We start from the raw sequence: 12,046 nt of genomic DNA, 5'->3' as shown, positions 1-12,046 counted from the left end.
CTCTGTTCCCTGATTCTATGCCTGATGAGGACGGTCCATGTAGGAATGTCAGAAAATTCAGTTGGAAACAGAAACAGGAATGGAAATTGCCACAATTCACATGTTTGTCTGAGGTCAGAAATGGAAATCGTGCAAGCAAAAACAAGCAGCATTTGCTATCAATTTTTTTTTTTTAGTTCACAAACATTATGTAAATGATTATGTTTATTTTGGCCATAGCAGATAGCAAGATGAATAATGTAGGGTTTAGTGGAAGCTGGACTGTAGTGGGTGGGAAAGAGTGCTGGTTGCAACAAACACAGGGCAGGATAGAAATCACTACTTCCTTACATCCCTATCTGAGTGCAGTGATTGCAGTAATTTAGATACATCTCCTTACAAGCAAAATTGGGATAGGAGTTTAGAGATGGTTCCTGGTAAATGTGTGTGGGAGGGGGCACCCACAGTCTGGGGTGCTTAAATAGGTTAGTTTCAAACTTTAGAATGTCCTTTCCACAACCTTAGGTCCCTAGATATTGTTGGACTACAACTTTCATTATCCCCAGCAAACACGGTCAATGTTTAGGGATGACGTGACTTGCACAGGAGACTTGGGTTTGCAGAAGACTGCTTTAGACCATGGCATTCCTGGTTCAACCTCTGCTCTACATGAAGATATTTGTGTGCAAGCCTCAGGGCAGGAAGGGTACCCATCAGAAGTTACATGGAACCATGTAGTTTTTTCCTTCTCTTTCTTGGCCAATAAAACATTCTGTAAAGTTTATGGGCTCATTCCTTTTTATTGCAAATTCACAATGATCTGTGCTCATTATGCTATTGGAGTGGTCATACACAGTCCCGCTTTCACTACCATTTGCATCTGCAAAAGTTTTTAGGCACTCACACTGTTTCATTTCCACACAGTGCATATGCTGTAACATCCTGCCAAATTCCCATAACTTCCTATGCCACAAATGTTCTGGTCTATTTTTGTCCCGCGTGTGTTGCGCTATAGCCCTCTCCGGAGAGCAAAAACATGTTAGCGCAGGGGAAGCATCAAAGAGCAACCAATAAAGCAGAATAAATCCACCATTAATCACTATTACTGTGTCAATAACATCTTGCAGAATACACCCACAATAAAACAACAGTCTGGAGGGGCCCTTTGTCCATTATTCTGTCTAGACAAAGGAAAATAGTTTAAATCCATTTTCAAATGCATCTAAATAACACCATTATTTGGTGCTGCCTAACTAAAAAAATCTGGATTTCCAAATCAATTAACCATAGCACCACTAAATGCAGGCTGCATGAACAGAAGCAATATACCAGTTTGTGGGGATAAGACAGCAGAGGATTGTATCTTCTCCAAACTCTGCTTTTCAGGAGCATCAAGTGGAAGAGTGTTGAAAGAATGGTGGACTATAAAGTATATTGGGCCAAAATAAGGTGGTTCTTTCTCACATGTTTCTGTGCCTGCCTCCATTCTGAAAACCATTGTCAATGGACTTCCTCTTTACCTTAACAACTAGTAATGTGGATGCTGGGTTTTCACAAACTAGCTGGTTACGAGTGTTTTCATATGCTACTAAATATCACCTGTGCCCACTCGACTGCTTTAATTGCCAGAACTGGCACTGGTACAGGTGCCATATAATACCCGTTCTGTATTTGCAAGAACCTAATCATTTAGTGTAGTAGCAGCTGCACTTGGGAACTCCCTGCCTATTGAGATCAAGCAGACGCCTTCACTGTACTCTTTTTGGAGCCTGCTACCCAGATGCTTAAAAGCTGAGGTAATTTTAATCCAATTTAGTATTTTAACTTTTGTATGGTTGTTATTTTTTCCTCGATTTTATTGTTCTATCTTTTTGTAAACCGCTTTAAGGTTTTTTACAATCAAGTAGTGTATAAATTTTCTGTATTACATAAATAAATAAATAAATAAATAAATAAATAAATGGCCTTCCAAAAATCCAACTTCCATAGGAGGTGGGGTTTTTTTTTTTAAGAACGGGGTTTTAAGACAGACAGAAAGAAAGAAAGAAAGAAAGAAAGAAAGAAAGAAAGAAAGCAATGTGAGAATCTATAGTTTCAATACACAAGGAGATGTTTCATGTATATACTAATCCACTCTCTAATGGATTCATTCATTAGAATAAACTCTGCCTGAAACTTTTTATAAAGCAGCTGTCTGTAGCAATGTTTTTGCAGTAAATCCAAGCAACAGGAGTGGAGGATTTCAGAATCCGACACATCAATTAGTAAGCTCATTCACTTTTTCCACAGCGTAACAGCCGAGGTTGTTTGTGAGTGCCAAAACTGAAACTTTGATCTGAACAGACATCATTTGTTTTTCCTCCTGTCAAGCAGCAATACATCTTACCCTTTTAACCCACACCAGGAAGCTCTACCAAGAGATTTTGCTGAAAGCTACAAATATGGAAGATTAGGTATTTTTGGCAAAGAACTTTGGGGGGAGGATACCTAACTTTTCATCAGACATAATACATGCGCTGAATTATGTTTCTCCATTGGAATTTCCGGGTGTATATATTTTATCTTATTTTTATCTTTCTTTCTTATTTTATTTTATTTTATTTTATTTTATTTTATTTCTACACTGCCCTTCATCCAAGGATCACAGGGCATTTTACAATATAAAAACAGAAAAACACATAACATAGTAACAAACAAAAACAATAAACCCCCCTCACAGTTTAAGAGGCCATAGATTGTTTAATTGGCCAAAGCCAATTGTAGAGGAACATTTTTTTTGCCTGGCACCGAAAGATATGTAATGAAGGCACCAGGTACAAACAAGAACATAACCATACTACAGATATAAGCATACTGTTATGAGTTGTAGGATGTGGGTGGGTCCGTGTGCCTGAGTCCCCTTCTAATTCCTGGATCCAGCACAGTTTCATTTTCTGGAATAGCCAGGTTAGATTCATTGTGAGGTAATGGCCCTCTAAGCACAGACCACAAAGGAAGTGGCTCCGAGACAGATTTCAAATGGGTGTGCTGATGTAGATCTTCACTCGCCCCTCCTTCTTTGTGGTTTGCCTCAGGTGCCAAAATACCTGCCTCCAGGTAAAGTTACTACAATAACATATGGGACTGTCTTGCAAGATTGTTTGCAAGCTGCAGAATGCAGTGCAGAATATAGTGGCCAGACTGATAATGGGTCCCAGCCAGTCTGGCCACGTATGACCAAGTCTGGACCAAGTGCACTGGCTAATTATACATTTCCAGGCCCAGTTCAAAGTGCTGGTTTTAAACTATAAAGCCATACACAACCCAGGACCCTAACACTTGGCTGACAAGTACCTACCCAGATCCCGAGACTAAGCGATTGATTATTAATTTTTTACCAGCATCTGTCTAACTGGAAGTTATGAGAGTGGTGTTTCAGGTTTTTGTGGAATAGTGTGGTTTTTGTATAGTAAACTTAATGGTTGTGTGTCCTTGCTATATTTATATTTTGTATGTTTTAAGCTGCCTGTACGCCACATTGAGACTGTTTTGTAAACCATGTCTAAGAAATCTAATAAATAATAATATTGATGATGGTGATGATAAATGTGGATTCTTCAGAAGCTGGAAAACTACTGAGCTAGTTTCTGCAAAATCTTTTTGACACAGAACAATGGTGTTCTCACCCTCCAACTCAAAGATTAGTGTGTTGTTAAGGTTGAGAATTGATATAACAGCCTGGTTCATATGGTTCAAATAAAAACAAGGCTTCCCATCGTTCACTTCTGTTGAAACCATTCCCAGTTTGGCTCGGCCGCCTTTCAGTGTCAACGGAAGGGGAACAGGACATTCGTTTTCATCTTGTCAAGTCTGGTAGGAGTTGAAATATTTCCTGTACCTGCCCCAAGTACTCCATCAAGAATTGAGAAGCCACGTATTTCTCTTTTACAGTTACTGAACACTATCAGGTACAATAAGCCTCAAAAGCATTATGATTATTATGAGTGGAGTTCATTTTTACATGAAGGCATGATGTTGAACCCCATACAAACGTCACCCACTCCTTTAAGTATTCAAAATATGTATTTGGGGGAAAGTTGCTTTGCTGAAAGATTTTTCTTCTTCTTAAAGATTCACTTTAAAGCAAATATTTGTTATTAAAAGGTAATGCATCTATAACAACGGTCTATCAGGCTTCAGGCAGCACTGCCGACTTTGAATACTGCAAATGACAGACAGCCATCAACCGTATCACAATGACCAACATGACTAAGACACAGCTTAATCATAAGTATGTCTTTGCATTGTTTAATTATTTTAAATTCTTAAATGCAAATCTTCAAAACAAATAGCTAATTTATACCAGCAATTTTAGTTGGACCTATATGCTACTCAACATTTTATGTTTCTGCATTTCAACAATTATTCACATGTGAATTTTTAAAAATGCATTTTTGATTTGCTATTATTTGCTGGATCCATCAGCTTTTTGGACAGTAGAGGAATGATTGAAGTTTGTAGGGGCAGTCAGTGTTGCCTTTGTGTAGATATAAACTTCATCTATAATAAATGTTCTACTATCAATTGTCAGAGTGTACATTAGCAATGTACAAAAGCATGCTTAAGAAATGTTGCTGTTCTTCTGCTGGTCTTACAGAAACTCTTTTGCCTTTACTTAGAATTCCTTAAGGCAATTCATCTAAGGGGGGGGGGGGGCTTTCAAAATGACCTCGAATATCAAATTGGTAAAATCCAGAGACCGCCTTGGGAAATGTTGAACTAATTTTACTAGTTTCACTGAAATATTGGGTTTTCTTTGGAAGTTCACTTACGCTTTGCTTAAGAAATACTCACTGCCATCCAGTCACAACAAATATGAAATTTCACTAGGAATACTAGCTGCAACAACAGCAGCGATCCATAACCTGTATGGACAACCCTAGTCACAACACCCTCAGACACAGCTGCAAATATAATGGTGACCACTTACTTGTGTCCCAATTCATGAGCAATGGTAAATGCCAGGTTCAGCCCATTGTCTTCTGCAAGAACGCACTTCCTCTTCGCACTGCAGATGCCTCCAAGATAGGCAATTCCTGTAAAAGATAATGAAGGGTTCCATCAGTGCCAGCAAAAGCAGCTCATGCCTTTCACAAGCACGTTGAAGCAGCTTGTCATAAGAAATAAAATTATGAGTCATTAAGGAATAATACTGAGCAATTTGCTCACAGATTGCTCCAAGGAGGAGGTGCGCCAGTATGGAAAGGAGGGTTATAACAGAGGTATATGAAATCGTCAAAAAACATCAAAATGGTAAGCGAGAGAAGTTACTTTAAGACAAGTGGCTAAACTGTAGCCCTCCAGATATAGCTGGACTATAGTTGGCATCATCCCTGACTGTTGGCAATGAGGATAAGGCTGATGGAAGTTCAACATTGGGAGGGTTGCAGGCTATCCGCCCCTGCTTTGAGGATTCTAGGACTTGGGATTTAATGAATCTGAATGGAAGCATGTTCAAGGGAAACGAAAAGGAAGTACTTTCTTGGTGCAAGTATCAATAGCCTTTAACATTTATTGCCACGTGACACTGTAATCTTACTAGGTAAAGTGGCTTTTTCTTTTAAAATCAAGTTCATGAAGATGGATAAAAACTGTTGATACATAGGTCTATGATAGCTAGGAATGGAAGCCAAATGTTGAGATGTAGTCTAACTTTGTTTTTGTTTTTATGTAAAATCAAAATGACAAACGAAACAAAACAAAATAATCAAAGTTACAGAACATAGCAAGTCAGGCTAGTCATAGGAAATTTGGAGCTTAATTGGATATTTATCTATAAGTGACAATAATTACAGGCTGATCCTGCCCTTGAGTCAAAAGAGACTAGACCTCTCACTAAATTTCAATGATTTATTAAATCTGGATCATCAAGGCAAGAAACTGGTATCTGATATAAATTCATATAATCATAGAGTTGGAAGGGACCACAAGGATCATCTAAGTACAACCCCCAACATGGGGTTTGAACCCACAATTATTAAGTCTCATGCTCTACCAACTGAGCTACCCCAGGTCTATCATTTATAAGAAACTTCTTGATATCTCTAAAGACTCATTAGAAGGCTTTAAACTTATCTGCGTGAAGGACCTCCACTTAGATGACCCTAAGTGGAATGCAATATGGGCAATTTAAGAAACTTCTTATATGGATGTTGGCTGCAGTGATAACTTATTTGGTCCAGTACATAACTTAAACTCCCGTTGTGGTTCAAGAAAATGTAGACTGGCTACTGCAGTGAAAATAACTCACAAATTACACATTTCTAAGGGTAAGGAAGATGCCATTTGGTGAGATTTCCCTTATGTGTCATAATCTAGTCTCTGTGACATTATTGACTCTCTATTCATCTGGAAAATACAACAGTACTCTTATATTTTGTAATATTGATTATGCTTTTTAAAAATAAAAAATAAAAATCTAACTTTGATTACTAGATGCTGCATAAAAGGTAAAAGGTAAAGGACCCCTGGATGGTGAAGTCCAGTCAAAGGCGACTATAGTGTTGCGGCGCTCATCTAGCTTTCAGGCCAAGGGAACTGGTGTTTGTCCACAGACAGTTTTCTGGGTCATGTGGCCAGCATGACTAATCCGCTTCTGGCACAACGGAACACCATGACAGAAGCCAGAGCACATGGAAAAGCTGATTACCTTCCCGCCACAGCGGTACCTATTTATCTACTTGCACTGGCGTGCTTTTGAACTGCTAGATTGGCAGGAGCTGGGACAGAACAATAGGAGCTCACTCCATCGCGGGGATTCGAACCACCGACCTTCCGATCAGCAAGTCCAAGTTGCTGCATAACCAGCACCAAAACATGCTCAGAGGCTACAATTGCTGCCTGGTAGGATATGTCTAAATATTTTGCACAGCTAGCCCAAAAGCCTGTTTTGACATGTAGACTCATAATCAAATGGAACATAGGCCTGCAGTTGACACAGACTGTTCATATAATTGACAACTTAAGCCTAGTATTCTGTTGGCCAAAAGTGGTCAAATCAAATTTCTCATGGAAGTCCACAAACAGGGCACACTAGAGCAATCTACCCTCATGCCCAGCTCTATCACCTGCTGATAATACCTAGCATCTGGTGTTCAGAAGAGCATCAGCTGTCTGAACATAAAACAGTTTTGGTATTGACTCTGTCATAGCAATCAATCAACTTCTATTCACATAGTGATCCAGTATATGATGGAAATAGTCACTTCCACTCCAATTTTCAAAAAGGAAGTATCCTTTATTCACTGTGCTTTCATTACCTCTCTGGGTACCTGCTTCCAAAAGGTTTCATAGGTGACCTTTTGCTGAAAGCTAGGTAAACACTTCAGGCATGTATGAACAAAACATGCACCCATCTAAAGTTTTTTGTTTTGTTTTTTACTTTAATTAGGACCTTATTTAATTGTAAAGGGGGGAACTAAAGCCCACAATCCTTCAATAGCAGCTTTAATTATTTCAAGCTTAGTTTCCCCACCCCCAGCTAAGAGACAAGAGATTTACTTGCAATAAATGTTTCTCCCACACAGAGGTGGCCTGGGGTTCAGTTGCCTTTAACAGAGGGAGATAATGGATCCAGCTGCACTATACAGGGGCCATTCTCATCCAGTTTGTTTATAAGGTTGTTGTTGTTTAATTCAATGTAACATAATAACATAGAATTTATCTTAAGAACCGCCCCGAAATCTTTTGATGAAGGGTGGTAAAATAAATTAATAATAATAATAGAATAAATATATTCCCCCCCGCCCCTTACCAGTGGCAACTTTCAAAGGCTCATGACTGTTCATACAAAATGGAGTGACTGTATATTTGGGTTGATGCTGTAAAATTAGTCTATATTACATGTTCTTATTGCATGAAGAAGTAGGATCATTTTCAAGACCATGAGACGTGTGCCGAGGAAAACTTAATCAAAATCTTTAAGGATGAAGGAGTAGCATTATATGTAACAGATAGGGCTTGCCGATCAGAAGGTCGGCGTTCGAATCCCCGCGATGGGCTGAGCTCCCATTGCTCAGTCCCTGCTCCTGCCTACCTAGCAGTTCGAAAGCACATCAAAGTGCAAGTAGATAAATAGGTACCGCTCCGGCGGGAAGGTAAACGGCGTTTCCGTGCGCTGCTCTGGTTCGCCAGAAGTAGCTTAGTCATGCTGCCCACATGACCCGGAAGCTGTACATCGGCTCCCTCGGCCAATAAAGCGGGATGAGCGCCGCAACCCCAGAGTCGGCCACGACTGGGCCTAATGGTCAGGGGTCCCTTTACCTTTAGCCCATAGAAGAGAAGACTGAGAGGTGATATGATAGCCATCTTCAAATATCTGAAGGACTGTCACATAGAAAATAGAGCAAGCTCGTTTTCTGCTTCTCCAGAGTAGGACCAGAACCAATGGGTTCAAATTACAAGACTTAACATTAAGAAGAACTTTCTGACAGTCAGCGGCGGAGGAAGCTCGAGAGTCTTCCTGCCTCCTCCTACTCAGCCGCCCTACAGCTGGGGGGGGGGGGGAGGCAGCGGGCGGACTGTTTGAGCAGTGCAGAGTCTGCATGCGCCGAAGCCAAGGTGTTTCTCCCAGGAGAGACGTGTGTCTTGGGCGCACTGCAGGCCCTGCGGTGAGTGCCACCCAGCATTTTGTCACCCCCCCCCAGTGGTGATACACAGGGCAGACCACCCCTACCACACACCCCTTCCTCTGCCACTGCTGACAGTAAGAGCTGTCCAACAGTAGAATGGACTACCTGAGAAAACAGTGGACTCTCCTTCAGTAGAAGTTCTTAGAGTGGATTACAGTGGTACCTCGCAAGACGAAAGAGTTTTTCATTTTCTGAGTTGCTTCGCAAGACGGATTTCCCTATGGGCTTGCTTCACAAGACGAAACGTCTTGCGCCTTTTGTTTTATACCGCCAATGCATTCCTACGGGAAACCGTCAATACGCAGTGGTGCTTCACAAGATGAAAAAACTCGTAGAACGAAAAAACTCACAGAACGAATTAATTTCGTCTTGCGAGGCACCACTGTATTTAATTGTGATTCCTCCATTATAGGGGGTTGTGCTATTGTGTCCCTTCCAACAACTCTGTAGATTCTCTGATCATCCTTATTCTTTTTTGGAGCAGTATCTTGGGGGAAAAGCAGACACAGAATTTTAGAGTGGCCCCAAAGGGCTTTTCACCTATGGTGTGAGCCCAGCTACACAACGTGCTTAACACATGCCAGCATGCTTGGTGCCAAATCAAACCCCTTCTATAATGAGAGCCATATCCTATCAGAATGAAATAAGCCGACACGCAGCATAGCAACACCCCTTGTTTTAGCACAATTCAGCTTCAGAGTCTTTTGGACATGTTCTCAGTAAAGAACCAATTTTAAGCCCTTCTTAACTGGCATGTTAAAAAGGGGGCAGATAGTTTACCCTTTTTTGGAAGATGCAGTTGAGTAGAAAATCTTCTACCTTTTGCCAATAAACTAACACTTAATTAACAAGCCAAGTACAATGCAGGGGCCTCTATGTGGCAACTTTCCATCATGTTCTGCTGTTTTGCAGTTTTTGAAACCTTTGGTGGGAAAAGCTTGGCCACCATACTCTTGTGTGCTAAAAGAAAATAAGTGAAAATTGCCAGCAATTAAGGGGGTGGTGTACAAGGAAAGCTGAAATTCAAGCTTACATGAGAATTATAGGCTTATATGGGTATCTGGTATAGTTAATTAATTACATGATGAGGTGTTTGTTACAGCATCCAGAGGACAAAACTGAACATCAGGGCTCCTATATGGAAGAACACAATCAGCAAAATGACCCGTAAATATTAAAATATACTTGCAATGTTAAAAAATATACTGTATATAATAAGGAGACAACGGACAATAACACAAATAGGACAATGAATAATAAAAGTTAAATAAACTGGGTGCATGAATAATACTACTATGGAACAACTGACCATAGGTCCATTTTTACCATTAAGTCTTTTAGAAATATGTCCCTATTAGTCCTAATCCTTGGAAAAGATTTTCTTAAGACTTGGGGGAGGGGGCAATATGTTCAAATAATTCCTCTTGTGTGTCCGCAGGTGATAAGAAGTGTTTTAGCTGGGCAGCTTCCTTTCAGTTCAAAGGCTGTTCTCTGAGATGCAGACAAAAACCAGTAATTCACCCTTTCTCCCCAGGGAGAGAGGAGTAAGGATTAAGTGGGAGGTGATGGGTCAAATCCAGGTACCATTCATTCTAATAGCAAACTGGTTAGGCTACTACTTTGGAAACAAAACAGGACCGCTTACAACATAATGAAGATTTCTGCTTTACCAGGGAAACTGGTACATGCCATTTGAAAATTACTCCCCTGGGGCAAACTGTCTCACACACAAAGGGGGGAAGTAAGGACTGTACACAAGTGTGTGCACAGTCATGCAGGTCAGTTAAACCACTTGTTCAATGAGAAAATATCCAGCAATGCAGAAGGGCTGTCCAAGACCAAAAGTGCTTTGCCTGAGCAACACTACCGACACACAGGCTTTATTTTCTTCCTTGACCCTCGTGGCCCTTAACTCTGCAGATCTAGGATTCCTCTGGTATAGTAGTGGGGAAACACTTAGCACAAATCTCTGGTAAGATCCTCAGAGAATAAGGTGGAGAATAATTTAGTGGCCACTCAATTCAGAAAAAAGACAGACCCAGGACTTGATAATGATTACCTGTACTTTACCCATCTCAGCAGAACCTGGAGAAGGGAGACCAGAAGACAGAAAAAGTTTTCCTGCAACTTTTTATAACTGCAAGTCACACTTGTAGGTACAGTGGTACCTCAGGTTACATACGCTTCAGGTTACATACGCTTCAGGTTTCAGACTCTGCTAACCCAGAAATATTACCTCGGGTTAAGAATTTTGCTTCAGGATGAGAACAGAAATCGCACGGTGGCAGCGCAGCAGCAGCAGGCCCCATTAGCTAAAGTGGTGCTTCAGGTTAAGAACAGTTTCAGGTTAAGAACGGACCTCCAGAAGGAATTAAGTTCTTAACCCGAGGTACCACTGTACTTTTAAACAAATGGGATGGGCTCCCAGGCCACAACTAGGTTTACAAGGCAATATCTACAGAAATGCTTGACAACATTAATTTTCAATTTTTAAGATACCAGCTGGGACCTGGTGCTATTTGAAAAGAAAGAGAGAGAGAGAATATTAACATTATGTCTAGCTTGCCTCTTAAGAGTCCCATGTTTTGCAGTTTGGAGAGCTGTGGGCTTTTCAAGCTGAGGATGGCATTAAAAGGTCTTATGCCTTTTAAAGTCATGCTTATATGGAGTTGAATAAATGGCTCCAATTAATCAATTCATATATTTGGGCTGAACAATTGTGGTGTGTGTATGTCTATACAGGCTTGGTTGGGAAATCTTTTTTTTTGGAAAAAACATACACCAGAGACCACATTTTAAATCAGCTTATGTGGAAGTGAATCAGCGGGAGAAGCCAAAGTTGGTGTTCCTTTGGTGTTTGATCAATTCCAAATTCAGCCACTGTTGTACAAGGTTTACTGTATGATATCCAGTCTATGTAATCGCACCAACTATTGCAATTTAGTTTAAGCTGGGGCTGGGGGTGTGGAGCGGGGGAGAGAGTCTTACTTGATTCAGTTCTTGTCTTACAGATGATACCTAAGCCAATTCACTCATTTCCAAAAACCAGTATGATTTAATGTTAAAAACAACCCCGACACAGGAGCATCAGATGCCCAGCCAAAGCAACATCAGCGCTATATTTTCAAGTATTGGCAGGGTTCCTTTAAAAATTACTCCCCGAGGGAAATTGCGTAATTGCAGCATGTAACTTCTGAGTTTGAGTTTGAACATATGATGCTATCTAGACTTGAACAGAAAAACTGCACGCAACTATTAAAAAATGGGTTTATCCCAGTTGTTACATGTAAACATTTTGCAGCTGCTGACTCTACTGCCAGCGAAAAAGGACTCTGCTTAGCACTGCAAAGAGCCCTTTACAATTTCGCAAAGCAACACAGCCAGCCCATGCAGCCTAA

At 40.5% G+C, this 12,046-nt stretch overlaps 1 protein-coding gene across 3 annotated transcripts in view; it reads right to left on the bottom strand.

Moving 5' to 3' along the window:
- Positions 1 to 12,046, bottom strand: part of ADAMTS17 (ADAM metallopeptidase with thrombospondin type 1 motif 17) — a 168,446-nt gene that overhangs the window by 90,364 nt on the left and 66,036 nt on the right. For all 3 annotated transcript variants that reach the window (XR_014504564.1, XM_083411860.1, XM_083411861.1), the window contains exon 8: positions 4,949 to 5,054. Coding sequence is in view for 2 of the 3 variants with exons in the window: in XM_083411860.1 (XP_083267986.1) it covers positions 4,949 to 5,054 (106 nt within the window). In the remaining variant the exon portion in view is untranslated. The remainder of the gene's footprint in view (positions 1 to 4,948; positions 5,055 to 12,046) is intronic.

This window comes from Podarcis tiliguerta, assembly GCF_965153285.1.
Source record: "Podarcis tiliguerta genome assembly, chromosome: 14".
In the NCBI taxonomy this organism is placed as follows: domain Eukaryota; kingdom Metazoa; phylum Chordata; class Lepidosauria; order Squamata; family Lacertidae; genus Podarcis; species Podarcis tiliguerta.
This window is presented reverse-complemented; position numbering and strand designations above follow the sequence as displayed.